This window comes from Euwallacea similis, chromosome 20 (genome assembly GCF_039881205.1).
Source record: "Euwallacea similis isolate ESF13 chromosome 20, ESF131.1, whole genome shotgun sequence".
NCBI classification, from domain to species: domain Eukaryota; kingdom Metazoa; phylum Arthropoda; class Insecta; order Coleoptera; family Curculionidae; genus Euwallacea; species Euwallacea similis.
The window spans coordinates 1,661,396-1,684,829 of record NC_089628.1 but is presented as its reverse complement, the minus strand read 5'-3'; the positions used below and the strand labels follow the sequence as shown (position 1 = coordinate 1,684,829).

Here is a 23,434-nt window from a genome sequence, read left to right as displayed (position 1 = left end):
AGTCCAAAAGTCCAGCTTCGTTTTTGAGATTAAAATTAAAAAAAGGTAAAGCTGACGGAAATAAAACATCTTAAATCATACAAACACGAATGTTTATTTTTCAATCGATTATTTTTTTTTGAAACGATGAGTAATCCTAAATTGAATTTTAAGCGTAACATCATCTTTTTGACCAAAAACCTAAATTGGCTCACATCATTTATTCACTTCCCTAACTTCATTCTTCTACCAGTCTTATATCAATTAACCATAAATTTTGTTTTGTTTAATTTTTAACCCTGTTTGTTTTCTCAGTATGGGGTTTTTACCCAATATTGTTTTCAGCCGTTTTTTTGAATACCTTTAACTTTCGGTGTGTTTTTTATTTAAAGTTAAGCAAGTTCCACTGTTTAGTTTCTTATTTGAAAACAATATTGGGTACTACCCAAACTGGAGATGGTCCTAGAGAAAGTTTTTGGTGACATGAACGTATAAAGTGGCGGATATCAGAATATTTAAAAGTTTTGGTTTGGGTATATGGACATAATAAGTCAAATATGACTAACTACCACCAATATTCTTATTGTCCTTATCCCAAACCAACACTAGTACGAACTATTTTTTTCTAATAGATGTGGCCTATATGACTAAATTTGATTAATTTTTAACTTGACGGTGTACAATGATAATTTCTTTAGAGCGCAAAGTATTTTATTTGATGCGTCTAAAATAGCCCAATTTAATGTATTATGGACAAATTTCTGTATGGTAACATGAGAGACATTGTGTGGATGTCCATGAAAAGTTTTATCCGGTTTCGTTTGCGTCTATCTACCCTACACAGATCCTACACGTACAATCACGATACGAAAAATGAATCACATTGAACAGTCAGTATTACGTAATAATATTTTTTGGGCAAAAAGTCCACAAAGATTATGTCTTACTTCACTACCAGCAATAAAAAAGTTTATTGGGGTCATATTCTAATCTTCACAAATAATCTAAAACATTGCACAAGATAATTTCCAGTTTGGCATGTGAGGCCCGTCTCTAATCGCTTTCTTTGAAAACATCTTTTAGGACGGATCCGCACGAAACAATAATTCTAAACTAAAAATCCCGTTACAACAATAACAATAATAAATTAGGTCCAAAATATTTGTCTAAATTAAAAAAACGGCGGTAAAAAACGCGTTCACACTCACACGAAACGAACGAAATGGGATAATTATGAAAATAAATAATGATACTAAGTATCTATACCCAGTCTGAAAGAGGCGATGTAATAATTCTGAAAAGAAATCGAAGATAGATCGAGTTAGGTAATTTGAATTTAATAGTTGACACTATACACGTTAAATTTACTATTTTGGAAGAAGTTTGTTTTAGGAGCGCAACTCAGAATGTATTCCTTATTTCAATTTGTGTCAAATTTCCAATACTCAGATTGTTGAGCCTGAGATGTCGTAATATTTACGCAATCTATAGGTAGGCATTTCCGCAGGACAGATACTAATGTCTAATCTCTGAGGTCTATGAAAAAATTAGTATGTTCTTAATTAAAGTTATCCTCAAGGTTTAAATAAACAAGACATCCATATTGCACTCGAGGTTTTACAAAGAAATTTATTGCGAATTCGGGCATCCGCACTGAGTGCGGTAGTTGGACCGGCGATAGTTACATGAACCTGTCAAACATATTACCGAACATTGTAAGGAAACAACGATAAACTTTCCTCTGTCGTTGTTTCCTTACGCACTGGTACGGATGTCCGAGCTACAAGTGAAAAAAAGTGTCGATGTCAAGAAGCATCTCCACATTTTTTTAGTGTTCATAAAAAACAATTTATTTGAATACACATTTAGTAATAATGAATATTTGGCTTGTTCCATATGTAGATTCCCTTAACAATAAATTACGGATAATTAGGTACGATTAATGATCCTTAAAGCTAATGAGCTAAACAGGTGAAAAACGTTTGTTTTAAGACTTCAGTCGTCGGGGTAATTCTATTATTGGTGACGGTGCAGATTGGTTGGTCCTTGATGCCCTAGTGGCGCATACGTAAGCGTCAAAACACTGAAAAAAAGATATGTTTAATGATAACTAGTGATGAGGGCTTTAATTTTATTAATTGAATGTTAGTTTAATCAGGAAGCGAATTTAAATAAGTAAATAGGGTGATCCAAAGTTGAAACTCACCTTTAGAATCTCGGGTTTCATAAGAGATAGAAATTAGATGAAATTGTGGCAAAGTTGAGTAATGAAAGTCATTTAAAAAAATGCCGTTTTGAGAATAGAAACATTTAGAAAGGTTTCGCAAAGCTATTCGGAAAAATACAAAAATTTGCAGAATCGTCTTTATCGTTAACGGTTCAGTTGCATTTTTTTTTTAACGCCAGACAACATTTTCCAAACTTTGAGTTTTAATTAAACAAAAATCGCATTTGAATATGTTTTCGCGTTTTCAAATAATGCGTCTTTAAAGTCACAATAAAAATTAGTAGTACGCAGTTGATTTAGACAGCAGCTTATTTCACATGTGTAATGGAAACTAACCTGAGTGTCCGACAGTAAGGACCTCTAGCGGCAACGAGCCTCGGCGCCTGGCCAGCAGGGCGTCGGGACTCTGACCGGGCGAAATCCGTCGGTGCAACTGCGCACAAAATCGCGCCAACACATCCGATCCACCTCCCCCCATTTCGCCGCCACCGCCATTTCCACTAACCGTCTCCGGGCCGCCACTACTGCGCCTGCGCAATGGTTTTTTGCCACGGCCGCGGCTTGCCTTAAAACCAAAAAATAATAGATCAAACATCAAGATTGCGAAGTATATGAATATCCCACATTCAGGAAAGATACAATAGGCACAGGTTTGCGCTAAAGCACGGTTTTTCTTTAATGTTAGTTTATTTAAATTACGATATTTAAGTACTTGAATTGTAACGTTTATAACGGATGAGGCAGACAGTACGAAATAGGACAGAAGGAAGTGGTGTTTCGTCGGTAGATGCAGAAAAATCGTAAGTATATTCATTAATATGCAAAGAACGTTGTAAGATAATAATTATAATATGTTTCAACTCGTCTTTCAATAAAGAATTCCCTCAATGCTGTATGAGGCTTATTACTTTTTACGTCTAAATTATCAGATTCTTTACACATTTATTTACATTATCCGTTAATGAGACAAAAATCATTGTTGACCAGTTATGTATTGCTTTTGATATAGAATGTGGAAATCACATTTCGCAACGTTTCAACAGTGGTGCCTATTACATTAATGAAACGCTACTAGTGGAAAAACATATCTCCACTTACCTTTCCATTAAGACTGGTATGACGGGTGAATTCGTACCGATTGACTACACCGCTAGGCGGTAAGTCGACTGGAGCCGAGGCTCTTCTTTGGTACTGCCAGAACGTCCGTGTCGTTTCGACGGGGGTGATGTTGATGATATGGCCCGAGGGTGATTCGTTTCCGTTGTCTTCGTCAAAGCTTCCTGTAAGTGTCATTTCAAGCATATTCTATTTTTAATTTGCATTCACAATTAAATAAAATATAATGCATTAGGAGATAATTTCAAATGAATATGGTTGTGCAGGGAAAGTGAGTTTTATGGGATGTAGAGGCGAAAATTAGGTTTCATTGGAAGATTTCTACAGTTTCATTAAGCGTTACATGACCAAAACTGTAGATAGTTTAATAGATAGAGATACATAGAGCATTTTGCGTCGGAATTTTACGTACTGAAATGACGAGCCACTTCGATCGGTACAGAACCTCGCCGTAAAGCTTGCACGTCCGCCACTGCTACCGAAAGTCCTCCGCCAGCAGAAGACACGAATTCGTCGGGTTTTGAGACGGGCAAGGACACCGGGGCGGAGCCCCTACGAGGCATACTCTGCAAGAAATCGCTCTTTGTTCTAATAACTCCAAACTCAATGATCAAAAGCACTTACAGCTGCTTGCAATTTCCTAGGATCCATATTTTCCTTTTCACAAGACGGGCCACTGTTTTCGGACAGTTTTGCACGTTTCTCTTTTTCTTTTTCCGATCCAGAGGCATCAGTCTCTCTCTTATTGTTATTGCTAAAAGAAGTTAAGTTTGATTTTAAGTCATCAAAACACTCAAAAGTTTCACCTATACGGCTTGGAATCGCTGGGTAAAAGCAAATCGAGAGGTCGGCTATTGTTGGGGCTCAGAACCGCTATTGCGGGAATCGTGTAGTTTTGTGATTGTTGAGTATTATCTCCGCGTGATATGTTTTCATGAGAACTATGCGAAGAACTCGATCTACTATCACCTAAAATATTAACCAGAAAACTTAAATATTTAGTAATAATCCCGGGAATGGTTAATTGCCTTCGTGAGCAGTTTCCGGGCAAGTGGTCATCTCCACAGTGGCACTCATGTAACGCATTCTCATGTAGGGCTGAGGAGGGGGGAATGTTTGTTGCCTCGTGAGGCACTTGGCAGTAGCCCCAACCGTTGCCTGGGCCGCACGCTCAGCGGCACTTTGCAGCACGGACGTCAGATGACGAATGGCAGTGGTGCTCGACATCGAAGCTATCGAAGGCTCCGGTAGTAGATTCTCGGCGCTAAGTGGACGTTCTGGGTTTTCTTCTACGGAGAAAGGGTAAATTAGTGTTACAAATGTTACTTTCCTACACGCAGGGCGCCAATTTGAAAAGTCGTCAAGAGCGTAAACATGACATAACATAACGATATTTAATTTCGTTCAAATTTCGCTAGAACCGCGTTAACCCTGTCCCTTGTACGCTGATGAGGACCTATCATGGACACCAACAAAGCTGCATTAGTGCCTAGCTCACATGCAGTTCTTTTGCATCAGCTTGTTTACTTGAGTTCAAGTTAAAATAATAATATTGATATGCTCTTGATCCTATAAAGAGCGAAATTTATAAGATTGAGTGCGCAAACTTGTATATTTGCGAGATTAGCTAAGTATTCTTGTTTGCTGTTAGATAAGTGTCAATACTAAAACTATCCAAGTAAACTATTATTATATTATCATCATTACTAGACTGAGACCGCTAATGAACGTACCTACTAACTAATTGCATTTCTCTTCTACGCTACCGTTCCCCTTTCCGTATAGTAAACTTTACGAGAGTTAATTACTATTTATTAATTAAAACATTTGATTAGGTTATTTTCCCTCGTACATTTTAAGAGACATTGGCTTTTAAGTTACGTTTTCTTCGTCGTAGACTGAAGGATTCTTAAAAAATACCGTTTATTTATTAGTATTGACTATTACTTTTATGCTTACGTCGTTTGAGTATTGTGTTAAATTTACAGGATGTTCCGAAAAAAGAAGTCAACAAACTCTTTTGGGACACGCTGTATGTGTTAAATGACCTTAAATTTATGCAGCATGTTTAGGAAATTCTCTGTTGAATATTGCAACTCTAAAGCCACACTCAAACAGAACAACCCTCATTTTACTCACAAAAACTATACAATTACTCGAGTGATGTCAGAGAACTACTGAAAAAACGAGTATTGCGAGAGTCCTACAAAGACCGAAACATTAACGCCACTCCCCCAATTCAATAATTTAAAAAACTACCTGAAGAATGATATGGGCTTCCACTACTTATAACCGACGACTGAGACCCATACTGCAGCAGTTCGTCTTCCTCTCTGAGTCCGCTGGAGGCTCTCGAATCCGTCTGAGGCGAAACCGGCGACCTTCCTTGAGAGGTTCTGATAATGGCTGAGGTGGGCAGACTTTCTCTTCTATAAATTGTACGAGGAAGCTGGGGCTGAAACGGTGGGTCAAAGATTCTCAGTAAATTGTCCTAAATTTAAGACGAACTGACATACCTGATGGCGTTGAGGAGAACCTCCAGAAGAGGGAATTTCCATATGAACGGGAACGGAATGTCGCCGAACTCCCAAGGATTCCAGCGTTGGCACGGCGAGTGATTGTCTTCGGGTTTCCCTGCAAAACGTCCTCTCTTAGATTAATATTCACTTACAGTCTTCAAATACTTACTTTGCCGTTGAAGGCACCGGAATAAAATCAAGTATACTAGTGCTATTTTCCGAGGACCTCTTCGTCGGTTCCTCTTCTTCACCCTCACTGGCGTCCGGCTCCGCATCGGACAACTCCGTCTGAGTCTCCTCGGCCTGTTCAGTGCGCTCCTGCTCTTCCCACCGCCTGCGGTTGGAGTCGAGCATTTCGATCATGTGTGTCGATAAAGGACTGCCCATGAAACGGTGCCATTCGGAGAACAGCGGGGTCACTACAAATCGGAAGAAACCTGCAAAATTGGTATTCATTTTATTATAACAGGCAGGCCAAATTCAATGCTTGCCTCAAGACTGGAATCTCCTGAACCGTAATAAGGAATTTTCTTTCTTTTTAATGATTGATAAAATAAGAAAATTCCAAATGGTTCCGGAGATCTGGAGAAACCGATATTTTATAAAACAGTTCTAATTTTCTTTTTACAAAATATCTTTAAATATCTATGCCAGCATGAAAATCTACATATTGCATCGACTTACTTCTGAAATAATCCCTAATCAGCGATAACGTTCCTACTTACCAACTTGTATTTTGGCCACTGACGTCGACTGTTGATCACATATCGAGGTGACCGGAAGGCCTAACTCCCTTTCAAACTCCCCCTGCCTGAAGAACTCATCGCACACTTTGATTGACCATTTGTGCGAAATGTCCCAGGGGCGGGTGGGGTTGGATATGTCAGCACATTTTAAGGCTATTTGCAGGATAAATTGTCGATTCTCCGATTCACGAAGGTCTAGAGTTCCCTCATCTATGTGCTTCTACAAAACCCGTAGTCAAACAGTGCAAAATAATTGTTGATTATAAAATTACTTTAAATTTCCTAAGAAATTCCTGCTGCCTGTTAATATCTGTGGCCAAAATGAGCTCTCTAATTTGATGTTCCAATTCGCTGCGATAGGGAAGCAACTGCTCAGCCACGCCGCTCTCCAATAGGCAGCCGATCGCTGACCGCCAATGATGATTCTCCAGTACCGACATATTCTGGAAAATTGCCTGAATTACACTATTGTCGACGGGAAAATACCAAGCACGGACCTGATACAAAATAGCAAGGTGATTCGAAGTTGTGATGAGAAAATGCTGATTGACACCAGGGTGGTCCAGATCGTGAGCCACGGCCCCGATAAGCGAAGCCATAATTTCAAGAGGAGTCAAATGTCGCCTTATCTGCTCCTCCTGAAGAAAACAGTGCATTGCTTGAGTTACGTCAGTCGCGTGAATCGAATTGTGATACGGATTAGTGCTGTGGTATCCCTCCTCTATAAGAGCTGAAAAGATGGCGATGAAAAAGAGAAACGCAGTTAAGTTTCAGTCACGTACTGAATAATTTCCAGACGCGCACGACATCCAACTGGAAATGCTCGAGTAAACCGTACCAGTGGAAAAGGTGTACGCACAGTACGGGCAGTGATCGGCCACCGGCCACGGTCTCCAGCGTAAAAGCGTTGAAAGCCCATGCGCTGCTACGGTCCAGAATTCGCTACAAAATGAAAAGAAGCATTTTGTGGAACGTTTTCCGTCTTATTTTTCATGATCATCGCATTTCCCAAATAGCAAAATGGTTTCATAATTCCCGGGGAACACAAACCTAGCACACCTGTCATAACTTTCTTCTTTCTTACGATCTCTCTTATGAAATTTGAGGAGATGAGTTTACTTGTGTTTACGGTCATTCGCCCACTATGAGTTTTTTTATGACCTTCAGTAACATCGCTTGAGTGTTCAGAAAGAATAGAAGCGCTTAGTTATTATCTCGGAAAATATCGACGCAATGAGGGCCTAATTAGGGATAGAACATCTAAACTGGATGTAACATCGACGATGAGGCACGTTAATAAGTATAAATAATTTTTTTTAACTAATTACATATTCCAGTACTCCTAATTCAAGGTTGGACCACCGAACATATATTTAACATAGAAACTTCTCTAAATGCTTGAATAAGTCCTTCAACGCCTCTGTCTCTTGTCTCCCTCGTCCAACTCATCACTGTTGGAAGCAGCGAAAGCAGCAACTTTATCTATTTTGGTCTGTCGTCAGACCAAAATAAGAGACGGAATTGTGGATGCACAACTCGGCTCAACTTTTAATCACTAAAACCGCGTGATCTTACCTGAACCAAGCCATGATGAATGTCATCAAGAATAGCGTGGTCCTGGGATAGTGAACGTGTACAAAGACGTTTGCGTCGTCTCTTGTGCATGGTCAAGAACTTCCCGGAACTTTGCGGCGTCGGAAGCGTGCACATCGCGTCCAGCAGGACCCAGTCCTCCTTGGAGAAGGCTCGCTGGAGCGGCGACAGCTCGACCGGCACTGAAACAACGCAAAACAAGCACTTAGTACCTCCGCATCGAAAAAATGAAGAGTTAAAGAAACAAGGCCAGAGAAGAAAGTGTGGATTCTCCATTACGTAAGTTGAGTGTGAAAATAGAAAGGCTGGTGCTCTCGTGCGAGACGAAGTGGATGCACAGTTGTGATTTGGAGAATAGTTGTGTTTGTAAAGAGTGCGTTTATAATATGCACTTAATTTCATTTTCAAGTGGATATTTTTTCTTGAAGCTTCTAGAAGTCGCGAATTGTAGATGAGGACGCAAGGCTGCAAGAACAAAGAAGCTTCAATTTTTTTAATGACGAAAGAAGTGATGATTTAAGCTGGTCCTTTATCCTTTTGTCGATGCGTCTGTTACAACCCTTGGGTCGTGGAACGTGAGAGAAACAAGTGTTTGAAGGGAAAAGGAAGTGGGACTGTCTTGTTTGAGCTCTGATTATGGGTTGAGCTTTTCAGAATTTCACTTTTTATTTGTTCTTTGAACTCGAGAGCCGTTTTTTTTCAATCATTCGCTTCGAAGAAACATGAACTTCGCCCACATTCGTGGTCTGATCCTCGCGAATCGGCAAGGTTAATGCACACATTCCCAATTCGGTTTAAAAAGTACTATCCCTACTAATTAGATAAATAATTATCATTCCGGTGACACAATCAGCCCATGGTTATCTCAACGTCGGATAGAGCATTACACAACATACATTAACACTTCTGATTAACGCGTTGATGTGGGTTAAGGCCGGCGACAACCTGTTAGTCCTGAATTCAGTAAATCCTTTGCGTGTCATCTTCGTGTCTATGCATGCACTAATACGGGATAAATTAGATGCTACCCGATTTAGTAACTTACGAAAGCTTATTTGGCCACTCAAATTAATTAAAACCTACAGATAAAGCAATGGCGCGAATTTTCTGCTGGATGTGACGCCTAATGGAGCATGCATAGTTTCCCGTGCAAAGATCAAACTACGAAAGCGGATTTTCCATTACGGTAGGTCAGTTCGGTTTAGCAGAAGCCGGCCGATAATGTGTTCATTTGAATTGATTATTGTCAAAACAAAGGCCCGCCTTCGTATTAAAGTTGCGTTTAAATGATGTTGGTAACTCGCGCGGTTTTTGTGAAGTGCACCTAAAACATTATAATTACTAATAACATTATGCACATTTAATTAACATACACGTTGCAGGAAAAATTCTCAAATTAATCTTTATTGAGCGCTGCGCCATGGGAGGTGTGATGCACAACAGGCTAAAAAATTAGTGGCGGATCTAGGAAGAAGTTTCCAATAAAAAAATTACAAAAAAAAGTGTCTACTTACAGAATTTTGGGATGGAATGTGTTGCCAAATATTGCGTCAGACAAAAACCACCTCATTACTTTTACAGGGATCGAAAATTCCAGCTCTGATTATTTTTATCTAAATGTGATCAAGAGATTATTCTGATATTTATTAAATACCCTCCTTTATGGTCGTACTACTCATGCTTCTATCTTCAACAAAACTCAACGAGGGTAAGTAAAAATATAGGCCTTGCAGTCCGCTTAAATCTAGAGCACTATATTTAACTTGGAAGATAATAGATATAACATTGATAATAGATAGAGTTATTAAATGGAAATATAAAATAATTGACAAAATTTAATTTAATGCAATTAATTTTAAACTGCCCGAATTGAATTATTGTTTATGTGAGATGTAAATATTGATGTGCTTTAACAGCGTAGATGCAAAATTGCTATTTATTCGAGTATCGAAGCATTAAATATGTATCTACTAAATGAATTTTTTCTTCAAATCACTGACGAGACCATGTAGAATTTTCAGCACCTGCAGAATAATTATTTACCTGTGGAGGGCTGCAAGAAGAAGATTACGCTCCCGGGCGAAGTGCAAGACCCGACGAAGCAGGGGGCCGTTATTATTTCGCGTGTGTAGTACGTATATACAACGTATTACACACAAACGATATTGTTTTAATCTTCTACATGCAAACAGAATAATATTATACCTAGTTATTTAATTAAAGGCGGTTCAAAAATTAGCATGCGTTAGTTTTATTTTACGGGCGTTATTGTAATATTACGGATGGTTACCGCGAGCGCCGGGCCGAAAAAAAACGCCGCCCCTGGTCGTTAACTCACTTATTGTTTCCGCCACGGAAAATAAGATGTAAAAAAACAGTTTTCATCCATTTGTGTGTAAAATGATTTTACACTCACTAACCAAAACTGTGTAAGTTTTTTATCCACTTATTTCGTATATCGATTGTAACTCACATTTTAAAACCAAATTTCATTTTTTGCTTTATTTCGTTAATTATCTGCTTTATTTTGTGGGTGTTTATGCTTTATTTCATTCTCTAACACAGTGACATTCAATACAATAGCCGCAAATCAGGTTTGTTCGCAAATTTCGATTTTATATTTTTATTACTTACACTTATTTACATTTACTTTTGCTAAACTTAAAGCCTTTAGACGAAGCAATTTTTAGCGATAATTCTTTCCTCTGCAACTTGTTCGCTCAAATTTCTCAATTGGAAATTGCACACAGTACGCCTATGTATGTAGTAGGACTCAATATATACTAGATCATAGGCGTGTCACATCCTTTTAAAATTACTAATTTTTTGAATTTATATCTCCCATTTTATTTTTTCTTTGACTGATCTTACTTTGAAAATTTTTGATGACCGCAATTTTAATTTAACCTGAACCAACCCTATCTTAAATGCATAAGATTTGAGAGGGTAGACTTACGGACACTGAACCAAAAAGCCCCTCAGTATTAAATAAATACAACTGACTCAGTAGATGTATGCCTGGTTGCATAATCGCCCAACCACTTCCTTGTGTTCATACACTGCTCATAAGTTGGCCATACCATCACACTTCATTTTGATTATACCCTGCTCGTGTATTGAAGTAACTCCTAACGTTTCACTGCATTTCAGACGGAAGCTGCCGGTTCTGGTCATGCTTCCGTTCGACTTCTTTTTAATTATTTATTATTGCTGCTATTTTAAGCGCACCGTTAAATGTCTACATAATATTATTTACATGGACTCTCATTGATAAACTGAAAAATATACAGACTCACAGTTATCGCATCGGGCAGCGCTAATCTTGTCTCTTGACCTCGTTTACTGAAGTCATAATATTCCAGTCATACCCCATGGAACCCGCACAACCACACAAACCCCCATTTTCTTACTGAAACCAGACACTTTGGTACTTCTTCTGATACATTGACTGACGGTTGAAGGTGGTACCCTTGCACTAACTTAAAAGTCAAGAACTAAGTACTGATACTGACCGACGTTTTACGAATTTTACCTTCTGCTCGTGGCGAACGTGCACCACATTCTCTTGAAACAAACTGGGTTTTAGGCCTACGTTAGACTAGGACGGACCGGAATCAGATTGCATCGAAAAAACTGACGTCACACAACGTGCAGTTTTCCACTTTCAATTTGAATTGACCGTTTGCCTTTAGTAAACGACTAGTAATCAGCACGAAGCTTTTACATAACGGTAATTAAGACCATGATTAGTTTTCTGGAGTTCGATGCAAATGTAATTCTTCACAGTGTTAGGCCCAAGTTGCAGAAAGGTTGTCGGCTTATGGTTATTTTTGATCATAAATAAAAGGGAGTTTCGTTTTGTTTTCTATATTTAGTGGGAAAAGAACCACACGTCTTTTTTTCGATTACACTCGGTACGCGTTGACGTCATTTCTTCAGTGGTCTTAAACGTCTTGACCTTAATGACAATCTAAGGTGGGGCTCAAACGTTCTCATATAAAAGATATTCCGGTCGACAGATTTTCACCGATTTTCGTTAGACAATCTGTGAAATCTGTGGATCACATTCGTTCTGTTCTGTATTATTGTTAAGAAGACTACTACTTAATATTGACAACATGACGACTTCCATTCCACAATTTTCTAATTTAATTACATCCTTTTTCCTGCATATTAAAGACATCATGCACTCATTATGAAACGTTTAATTATCAATGAAGCCTTGTCAAGTGCATACGCACGAAGCAAGTAAAAGAAATTGAACACTATCTATAAACAAGCAGTGAAAGAGAAACATGCATTCCAGTGCGAGAAATTTGTAGACTCGATGGTCAGATTTAAGGTTAGGTTTAACTCGAGGTTATGTTTAATTCTAGTTTAAGGCCCTAATTAAAATAGAGGGGTACTAAACCCCGAAATCGCATTTCGTTATTTCTCGGCTTGTATCTAACCTAGATCTGTAAAAATGGCCGTAAGTGGAGATATGAAAATAATGCAATTTTCTAATAGTGATTTCCTTAATTTGGAAATATGGCTAATTCTAACACAAATTTCGAAGCTAAGAAACCCTGCATATTTCAGAAAAAGATAGGCAAAAATGCAGAACCAGTCACTCATCCCCGCCTAATTTCATATACAAGTGTACACAATGTCACAAAACTCGGTATAACGGTTCACTAGATATGGGGTGCATTCATCAAGGCCTGTGTTACAAATTGTTTATTGCAATTAACTCTTTTTCGTTCGTGCGTTTTTTCCTATCAATGTTAGTTATCTTCGGTTTCATCTCCTGCATATAACAGGGGGCTTCATCTAAATCTAGAGTGATGAAATTAAGGAAACAAACTTCAGGGCAAACATACACAATTTGAAAGTTAGGCGGCCTTAAACTTTCAGAATAATGGGCAAACTTTAAATAAGTTTGCTTTTGGTTGCAATCAGGGAAATGCGCCCGGTAACTACGACACGTCGCAACTTTTCGTTTGTCTCATTAAATTATTATTGTTACTATCTCTCCTGCGAGAGTTCAAATTCAAAAACAAACTCACGGCGGGCTTGAGGACTCGCTTTTGAAGTTTCTGTGGTGTACCAGGGACGTTTGACACTTAACTTCCATCCAAGGTATTTAGAGCCGAAAAATCGGACATGACCCGGTATCTATCCAAGGTCTTTCTAAGATAAGACGCATATTGAATCGCTTCGACTCAATTTAGCCAATAAATGGTCAATGTAACCCGCTAATCAGTACATTCCTCAGACGTGCGGCTTAAGTAACGATGTTGATTTATTTATGCTGGTCAGTAGTAGCCATTGTAGTGGTAGTGATTTCAACCCCCTTGGTCAACTGGTACTGGAACGTATTTAAAAATCGAAGTTTGTCTAAGATTCCTGGCCCTGATGCATTTCCAGTCTTAGGAAGCACGCATTTACTGGGAAAAACTCCTTGTGGCAAGTATTACTACTAATATCTTTAATCATAAAAATATACATTTTTCTAGAATATTTAAAAGGGTTATTAGCCCTGCAAGGCAAATATGGCAACTTCTACAAGCTATGGACAGGCCCAACTCTTCGGCTGGTCATCAATAAACCCGAATACCTGGAGGACCTGCTCACCTCCAACTTAAATTTGTCGAAATCTAATGGCTATGATTTGTTCAAGCCTTGGCTAGGAGATGGGCTTTTGGTCAGCACAGGTATCCGACCCCTTTTTTACGATAGTAGGAATTATGTAATGGGTGACTGTTCCGAGTTCGACCATCGGAATCTCGGTTATTTGAAAACTTATGAAATCGGTGATATTAGGACAAAGTTGTGTGACCTACATCAATAAATAGTTATTTACCTAACAAGTGCGGAAAGTGTTACTTTACAGTACGCTGATCGCGAGCGAAGGAAGTGACTCTTAACGCACGAGCCATGGGAGAAGGCGGATATCGCGGGCGTGCGTTAAGAAACTTTTTTGCGAGTTATGTACACTATTTTTCCCATGACCATGGCCCGCATAAAAAAATTTAAAAAGCGGAAATTGAACCTATCACAGTGGAAATTCGACGCTATATCATCGTTACAGATCTGCGCATATTCACTTTCGTAACGGCTGATGCCTTTAATATTTTGTTGATTTAATCGTGACATATTTTCCTTAACTGCTTAATACTATAGCACATTACTATATATAATAATTCTTTTAGCCAGGGCACTTCATTGCGCAGTGTCCATTATTCAATTGTTTTTCCTAACACACGCGTTTGTTAGCAAAAACAATTGATTGAAAACAAAAAATTTCTAACACACATTTGCTTTCGCGTTTATCTATGTTGAACTAAATGAAATCATTAGCCATCGTATGTTGTCGAATTCAGAATAAAGAGAACGTTCAGAATCCGATTTAGAACGTTCAGGGTTGTATAAAAAATAAGTTTGCAATTGGACGAAACGCCTTGAATTAATTTATTCGACCATTGTTATTCAACAAAAAATGCCCGAACCAAAGAACAAGCCTTTATGTATAGTTTTCCGAAAAACAAATAAAAACAGGATATTTTCAGAATTAGTAGTTGTAATCAGTACCGGTCTTATAAGAAGTGAGGTTGGGCCACGGCCCAGGGCGGTAGACTTTCTTGGTCCACGGTTTTTATTGGGGGTAGGGGGGCGGTGATTAAAAATTTCGCCCAGGACGCCAGACTTGCTAAGGTCCGCCCTGGTAGTTATTTACCAAACTTCAAATAGCTGCATTATGAAATTATAATATAGGAGCGAAATGGAGAAAACGCAGGAAAATGATAACCCCAACATTCAACTTTAAGGTCCTTGAGGAGTTTATGCAAATATTTAACAGGCAAATTAATGTCCTGCTGGATAAAGTCTCGGAGGAGGTGCAGAGCTCTCCTGGAGAAACCATGGATATGTTCCAGTTTTTGAATCTCATGTCTTTGGACATAATTTGTGGTAACGTTTATAAGCACTTTGGACATTTTTTTAATAAATCCTCCCTGTAACATTTTTTCTAGAAACAGCTTTTGGAACCCCCATTGGAGCCCAGACGCACGAAAACCCAAAATACGTCAAAGCAGTGAAGGATTTCTTGGAAATTTTCGTTTTCCGCTTTTATTCTGGCTGGATGGGCCACCCTTTGCTGTTCAGGTTCACCGAGCCCTACAAAATCTACCACGACACTCTGGAAACTTTGCACAACTTCTGCGAGACCATCATCAAAAAAAGAAGGGCTGAATATGCGAAAAAAGGAAAAGTTAGTTTTAGTTAAGTCAATAAAGGGCATTTATTTAAAGATGCAAATTAGATGACAGAGCAAGGGGAGGATGGAATAAAAATCCGATCGGCCCTCCTGGACATGCTCCTGGAAGCCAGTGAGAACGGGATGAATTTGTCCGACAAAGATATATGCGATGAAGTGAACACTTTCATGTTCGAGGTAAGTAAATTTGGCAAACCCTGCGCTTCTAAAGGGAACAAAGGCGGACTGTTTTAGGGCCACGATACTTCAGCGACAGCGGAATGTTTCACACTATACGCCCTGGCACAAAATCCAACCTATCAAGACAAAGTGTACGAGGAATTATGCGAAGTGGTTGGCAAAGATCCCAAAACCGAGATAACCCTTTCCCAGATCAACGACCTCAAATACATGGATATTGTCGTCAAAGAGGCCCTCAGGATCTATCAACCTGTGCCTCTGATCGAAAGAAACATCGACGAGGAATGGGTTGTTGGTAAGCCGAAAGGAATAATTACGATATCATTTCGAGTGCGTCCTATTGTCGTCAAGCTGGATCGATAACAAGTCAAAACAAAGGCTCAAAAGGGGACAATGTAGGCAAAAGGGCATTGTAGTATTAAGATACCGACTGACGAAGGTAAACATTATTTGGGCCGTGTTTTTGTTGTCTCTAGAAGGTTAATGACTTTGAAGGGCTTTTCAGTAAATGAGATCCCTTTGTACGGTGAAAAAAAATATGAGGGAGTTTTGCTAAAATCGTAAAAAATTACCTCCTATTTAAATCACACTATTAAGAGTGTGTTTGGTTTGTTGGTCCCGTATGTGCTGCCTAGATACGAATTTTTTGAAATTTGTATAGGTAAATGCGCAACAAATATATGTATGTATTTATGAATTAGCGAATTTTACCTTCAATGTTCTGCACGATTATCAGCCGTCTAAAGATAATGACGCATCTAATGACGATGAAGATTCTTCTGGATGTCTTCATGGTGCTAATAAAATCGACCGCTGCTATTCTCATAGAACCGTTCATGAAACTTTCACACTATTATAACGTCGTATACGCGGCCACTGATAAAACTAATTATGAAAGCTCCTGAAATGAATGTTCCAGATTTTCTACCAATTCACTCTCCAAATTTCTTAAATCGAATCAAATCAAACTAGTACTTGTTTACTTTGGAACAAGCCGTCTCAGCAAAAGCATGTCATTTTCATAAAAATTAGGTAAATACAACTTTTGAACCAATTTTAAAGCAATAACAAGCAGCGTACTCTTGAATCATATCATTCAATATAAATTAGATACATGTAGTAATTTATGCTTTAATTATTAAGTACCCACAGGTATTTGCGATCGAACATGGTCTTACAATCGAATATGTGAATATTTCAGAGACGACCTTGTAAGTTCCAAATGAAAGCGACAATATAAACTTCAAGATAACGAGCTAGAAAAGGTTTGAAGAAAAATATTGCCCGAAAGCATCCTCACTTATTTTCGCAATATTTATTTTGTCCCTGGATAAAGGCAATTTCAAGACCTCAAAAGGAGTAAAGGATTGCTTTTCTGGCCCACCGGAGTGAAAAATTGGACAGGATGTTTTTGAACCAATCTTCTATACGGACGATTGCTGCCCGTTTTTTGGTCCTAAAAAAAGAACTTTAGGATCTAAGTAGAGCCACATCTTGGTGTTATACAAGCTCTCCATCATTCATGCCCAAGACATCTTATAAACATCTTAGACGCAAAGCACTCAAGAACTTCCCCCGTTTCAGATGGGATTAAAATCCCCAGGGGCACTACCGTTGCGGTGTTCCTCTATGGAATGGCCCACGACTCCTCGATATTCCCGGAACCCGAAAAATTCGATCCCGACAGATTTCTCCTGGAAAAAGTAAGTCAAAGGCACAACTTCGCTTACGTTCCGTTCAGCGCCGGGCCTCGGAACTGTATAGGTAAGTCCGGCTCTAAATAAGCTTGGTAAGTAGGTGAAAGGGGAAAGGGGCTGTTAAACTAGCCAGTGCCAGGTCATCATGCCTATTACCGGCGACTAACAGGAAAACAACTCATTCTTTTCCTCGCCCACTACAGAACTTTTTGTTTTTAAACATTCACCACGAATCAATAGTTTGTACGTGCTAATATCACTTCCACCCTTAAAAATTAAACGACGTGTTCACATTTGAATTCAATTGTGTCCGTACAGACACACGCCACTGAATTACGTGGGTGCTTTCCCCGATTAATATTCCACAGTTCCTGTAACTACCGAGCGAAGGGCTGAAACACGTAGGCCACCACTTCAAAATTAATAAGGGCATTTTCTTTATTATTAATTACGCAAATCAAGGTATTGATTATTTTCTAATAGTTTTTCTTTGTATTTCAGGTCAGCGGTATGCCATGTACTCGTTGAAGGCTTGTATTGCCAAGTTTTTGCTGAAGTTCCGAGTAGCGGAAGATCCAGATTTTAAGATACAAATCGGTACTTGTTCGGTTTTAAAGTCTATGAATGGGTACAAGATGAAGGTATTTCCTAGATAATTAAACACTCTGAGTTTGGTATGGTACTCAAGTTTCGGTTAGATTTCAGGAATATACGCAATGAAGTACCTATCAAGGTTGTTTAGTTTTCCAGTAGTATCTTTGCTGACGTTATTACAACACCAATAAATCATATTGTTAACACAATTATAACTAGAACTTAATTATTGTTATTATGCGACCTCATTAGACGCGGACTCATAATCATTAAGAGCAATGAAAATATCCAATTTCTAAGTAACGATCCAAAAAAATGATTTTGATTTAAATATGAGAATCTGGGCAATAGCCGCTAAAGGACGCTAACCTCCTTCACTTCGATTTCAAGTATATTTGCTTGCCTATCCCAAGCTATAAGGAACAATGCTCCGTTACGGCGTTAGTTAATTATTTTAATTTTAATCAATCTACTAGGGCCACTAAATCAATATATTGGCAACGTTACCTGCAAGATAGCTTCCATGCAAACCACGTAACTGACTAATACTTCTTTTCTTTAACGTTCTTTTCAATTAAACTTGAATTAATTGAATGATATATTCAGTGTTCCCCATTTATGAAAACATTTTTGGAATTGACTTAATTAAATAAGGAAAACGTCGCAGAATTCGCTTAAAGTCCTTGGAATAAAATCTCTCAGAAGAGATTCGAGCAGTCCTTAAGGACGTCCATCTCTAAGAAATCTTTGAGATTTTTAGTAACCGAAATTCCAAAAGTCCTTTAAAAACCACCAGTAAATTCCAGCATTGGTGGAATTTCGAAGAGCTACTTCATTAAGGAGTTTTTCCGGGAACTTTAAAAACTTTCCTCAATTGGAAGCATATTTCCAGACACCAAATTGAATCAATTGACTTTGGTAGGAAACTTATCCCCAGATGTTTCTAAGACTATGTAGAATCTATCAGAAAATTGCAATTTACCACGAAAAATCTCCAATCACCTTCAGTAACTAATTTTTTGCTACAAATCTAAGGACTTTATGGGAAAAGAAATCCCTCGTCAGATCAATTTTAGATAAAACTAACTGGAACACAAAAAAATATGGAAACACTCTCGTCCCTTTACTCTAAACGACCCATACCTGAGGGGCTTAGCCGGAAATCGGGGCACCGTAAAATGTGATTTTGGGGTAACGCGTCCCGAGCGTCGAAAGCAATTTGGATGTAAGGGCGCAGCACGTATTCCAGGTTGCCTAATTTCGTAATAACGTTCAACGCTGAGGTTACACAAAAGTCCGGAATCAATTTGTGGCGATATAGAAGAAAAATATAGCGAAATCAATATTTGAGTGTTTAAATTGGCAGGGGTCTCAATGGACCTCTTTTCAGTTTGACTTTCGCGCGGACAACTGAATGAAACGGGTTTGAAAAACCAATTACCACTCACCATTGATGGGAATGTAGGTAACGTTCCCTCCGTTGAAATCGATTGAAATACCATTTTCTCCCTGAAACAAAAAAAGGGAAATAAGTTTGATGCTTAATTATTGTTCACCAATGAGCTTATACAGGACGTTCCTAAATGGTCCGTGCAGAACTTCTTTTGCTCGTAACTTGCCTTATTTCAAACGTTAACGGTTTTTCAAAAACCTTACATCATTTTTTTTTTAGATTTTCTTGATATTGCTTCATTCGTAATAACGCTATTTCAGCAAAATCTCGTATTTAGCGGTTTTAGTTTTTAAGTTGCTGATCAAAGTATTCCGCAACACGTTTTATGGCGAGCAGGTGTTTTGAAGTACGAATTAATGAAAACACCTCGAAGAAATGAGTTTTTCTTCAAGAGATGTTTGGAGCTAAAACCAAAAAGTTGATTTCACAGTGAGTTTACTTGTTGACAAATAGGGCCGCACGTCTGTTTACGAACGATCAGCAAGGGCTTACAATCACTTGCCAGGAAGAGTTAACTCTTTCGAATTATTCAAAAGGTGTCTGCAAAACTCTAAAGAGTCTAGACTAAAAGCAAACGCTTCACAAGTGTGTTAAAGTTTCGTACATCGTGCCATAATACAGGGTGTCCCGAAATTAAGCCACCATACTTAAACAGCGTAAATTACGTCCAAAAATAACACCAAAACTTTATATAAACATATATCGAAAAACGCTTTTTTAACGATCTATGGCTCTTTAAAGACATAACTCTGATGATGGTTATTTTGACATATTTCCAAAACGGTGCAAGATAACTTTATGAAATTTGGTAAGATTTTATACTTTTTAAACCTTAATTGACTGATGCGGTTGAATGGAAAATATTTCGTCAGAGGCGTGCCGCACGGGGGGCGTCGGAGTTAAAAAATGCTACATTTTTTTTATGTGCCCGGTTTTTTAGCTGCTGATGCAAAATTATGAAACCACATATGTATCCAGAAAAAAAATGTACTCTTGGTTCATATTGATAGAACGCTCCATTTTCGAATAAAATTAATTTGAACATTACATTGCATGACAAATACAAATGATGCTTAAAACGATCATTTTCAACCATATCAAAACTATTAAACAATAATAAAAAAAAACAACAAGAAATTGAAATGACACATTTTTAGAGTAAGTTTTCAAATAAGTTACTGTTTTGTTGGATATACAGTCTAGACCGTCTTTTTATGCTCTGGGAGGCACGAAGAATTTGAAACAGATTTTCTTTTTTGAACGGTAACTTATTTGAAAACTTACTCTAAAAATGTGTCATTTCAATTTCTTGTTGTTTTTTTTTATTATTGTTTAATAGTTTTGATATGGTTGAAAATGATCGTTTTAAGCATCATTTGTATTTGTCATGCAATGTAATGTTCAAATTAATTTTATTCGAAAATGGAGCGTTCTATCAATGTGAACCAAGAGTACCTTTTTTTTCTGGACACATATGTGGTTTCATAATTTTGCATCAGCAGCTAAAAAACCGGGCACATAAAAAAAATGTAGCATTTTTTAACTCCGACGCCCCCGTGCGGCACGCCTCTGACGAAATATTTTCCATTCAACCGCATCAGTCAATTAAGGTTTAAAAAGTATAAAATCTTACCAAATTTCATAAAGTTATCTTGCACCGTTTTGGAAATATGTCAAAATAACCATCATCAGAGTTATGTCTTTAAAGAGCCATAGATCGTTAAAAAAGCGTTTTTCGATATGTTTATATAAAGTTTTGGTGTTATTTTTGGACGTAATTTACGCTGTTTAAGTATGGTGCCTTAATTTCGGGACACCCTGTATAAGAACATCCATGAACAGAATAATTGGTGGCAAACTTAAGAACCAGCTTCGCGATATTCCATACATATTTTACCTCTAATATCCCTAGAGATGCAATCATTTTCGTCCTACTTGAGACTCATTTGGAGGCTGGGGCGCTCAAGAGAATTAGAGGACAAAAATTTAATTAGGTCGTTTATATTCAGGACCATCAATTATATTTCGCAGGCATCCGTATAGGCCTAGCGAAATGAGCGGCCATTTTTCAAATCATCCCTTTTAATGCGTTGCATTTTCGTTATTTATTAGGTCATCGCGATTTTTTACGAGCACGCCCGTTAAAAATAAAATCTGAAAAACCGTTGTATTGGTCGCCTAATCCGAGCGATGTATACGACTTCTTAAGCAATTTCGCCGGGAAGAAGTGCATTAGCTAAACATAGAAATCTGTGCTAAACTCTGTTTATCCATTTCTGTATTCGTAGCTGGAAATTTGAATTTCAAATGGAACAGATATTCAATTTAGTGACGTCGCTTTACATGGAAAGAACACGGTGTTTCTTCGCCCTAAAATCGATCTGCAGAACTTTGGATTGGAACTAGCGGGTTAGCTTCGTTGCGACACACACAAGACTAATGAATTTCGGTAGTTTTATATAATTGGAACTTACGTCCGCGTGTATTGGCGCAAATAGAGCACGAACTTTAATTTAAAAACAAATCAAAACGAGTTTTCCTGTCAATTTGTTGGACTTTAGAAATTATAATATTTCAAAATTATTACACCATTAGTCAGTGAGCTTATCCTATAGTTTGATAAATTTGTTTACATGTCCCGGTTTGCTGTGACAAATGGATTAGGTATTGCGATGACGTCTGATGTAACTTAGGAAATTTTCCTATAATGTGCTCAACCTGCTAAATGTAACTTTGCAGAGAAGGGAGGCTGTTTAACAGCACTTCTACCTCTGACAATACTAAAACATATGTCTTAAATAGGATTCAGAAACCGAGTACTAAAGCCTTGCACGAAATGATTTTCAGGGTGTCCCACCTAAGAACGAACACCATGAGGATCTTGGAAACGGTAAGAGATACGCATAGAAAAAAATACCACTATTTAATTTTTTCAATTAATAAAATCGTCTGAAAGGGTGAGGTTTGCCTTCTTATACGTAGGTTGCATCCTGATTTTCTCCTACTCAAATTTATCAAATTTCCAAAGGTCTGGAAACCATTGTCTGGATCGTCCTTTGCTGGTCATCAGGAGGGATCAAGCGACTCATAATCCGCTGACTGGCCCGATCGAGATCGTCATTTCCGAAAAACTTCAAAGGTATTTCCCCTTTTCATAATTTTTATCAACTATTTAGCTACATGGTCTGTATTTACAATAAGAGTTCTGGCAATAACTTACTTATAAATTATTTACTGACGACTGAGTTTTTAGAAGTTCCAGGAAAGAAAATAATTCATTGCCCCACTCGTTGCAGGGAATTTGGTTCAGGTAAATTTTCATCTTTGGAGCAAATGCTGTTCTTCCCAACGTAACTCATTTGCACCAGTCATCAATGGTTTTTGGAAAACCCTATTTTCTAATAAGACCAATTTTCCTTCGTTGTGGAAGATGAAAAATAATGACTTTAAATACCGAGTAAATTTTTATAGCTGGAGCTATAAAGATGAAAATATAATGGTCCAGTTTATGGGGTTTTTATTTATATAGTCGGTCGGGTGACATAACGTTGCTGTTTTTCTTTATGTCTCGAAAATTCATCGCCAATAAATCGATTAAGAACTCGTAAAAGCAATTGACGTGTTATTTCAGAAACGAATAGATAATAACCTGACATTGTAAAAAATACAATTGAATATTATTTTATTAACAATAGTTATTTTGCTTTTTCCTTGAACAAAATTGCCACGCATTTATATTACAAGCAACACCTACACGCAAATGATAATAGTTATTAGTCTCGCATACGCGACAGCCGATTTAAATCCCTCTCAATAAAAACAAAAACAGTAATTTTCCTATTGTTGAAGCAAATTAAAAAAAATATTCTGCTAATGTAACCTCACGTGTGCATCACACTAACATCAGTCCCATTCCATTGAAGTAAGCATAAACAATAGCTTCAGCGCTCAGCTACACAAAGGTCTTCAATTTGCTTAACGTGACAAGACACAAAGACCCCTGACGTCATCTGGGGAGTTTAAAGAACTTCTTAAAGATAAAGTTACTGTCTCATTTCAGCGACTGTTGTTT

General features: G+C 38.0%; 2 protein-coding genes across 5 annotated transcripts in view; one reads left to right on the top strand and one right to left on the bottom strand.

The window, feature by feature from the left end:
- Positions 1-75: 75 nt before the first annotated feature.
- Positions 76-23,434, bottom strand: part of LOC136415367 (uncharacterized) — a 45,576-nt gene continuing 22,217 nt past the window's right edge. The window contains exons 2-18 of one of the 4 annotated variants that reach the window (XR_010752607.1): positions 19,358-19,418; positions 8,163-8,362; positions 7,370-7,529; positions 7,085-7,317; positions 6,860-7,030; positions 6,567-6,807; positions 6,011-6,278; positions 5,839-5,956; positions 5,582-5,777; positions 4,351-4,611; positions 4,129-4,291; positions 3,947-4,076; positions 3,735-3,888; positions 3,305-3,486; positions 2,543-2,771; positions 1,705-2,062; positions 76-1,670 (exon numbers count right to left, since the gene is read on the bottom strand). Coding sequence is in view for 3 of the 4 variants with exons in the window: in XM_066399916.1 (XP_066256013.1) it covers positions 2,055-2,062; positions 2,543-2,771; positions 3,305-3,486; positions 3,735-3,888; positions 3,947-4,076; positions 4,129-4,291; positions 4,351-4,611; positions 5,582-5,777; positions 5,839-5,956; positions 6,011-6,278; positions 6,567-6,807; positions 6,860-7,030; positions 7,085-7,317; positions 7,370-7,529; positions 8,163-8,362; positions 16,330-16,411 (2,796 nt within the window). In the remaining variant the exon portion in view is untranslated. Of the gene's footprint in view, positions 2,063-2,542; positions 2,772-3,304; positions 3,487-3,734; positions 3,889-3,946; positions 4,077-4,128; positions 4,292-4,350; positions 4,612-5,581; positions 5,778-5,838; positions 5,957-6,010; positions 6,279-6,566; positions 6,808-6,859; positions 7,031-7,084; positions 7,318-7,369; positions 7,530-8,162; positions 8,363-11,476; positions 11,747-16,329; positions 16,437-19,357; positions 19,419-23,434 lie in introns of those variants that run through there. The other 3 variants (XM_066399915.1, XM_066399916.1, XM_066399918.1) reach the window with 3 other exon arrangements.
- On the top strand, positions 13,389-18,257 carry LOC136415373 (cytochrome P450 4d2-like). The gene is made up of 8 exons (XM_066399930.1): positions 13,389-13,628; positions 13,679-13,876; positions 14,937-15,131; positions 15,194-15,432; positions 15,484-15,615; positions 15,673-15,913; positions 17,203-17,382; positions 17,817-18,257. The coding sequence occupies exons 1-8, from the start codon at positions 13,457-13,459 to the stop codon at positions 17,969-17,971; spliced, it is 1,512 nt and encodes a 503-aa protein (XP_066256027.1). The 5' UTR covers positions 13,389-13,456; the 3' UTR covers positions 17,972-18,257.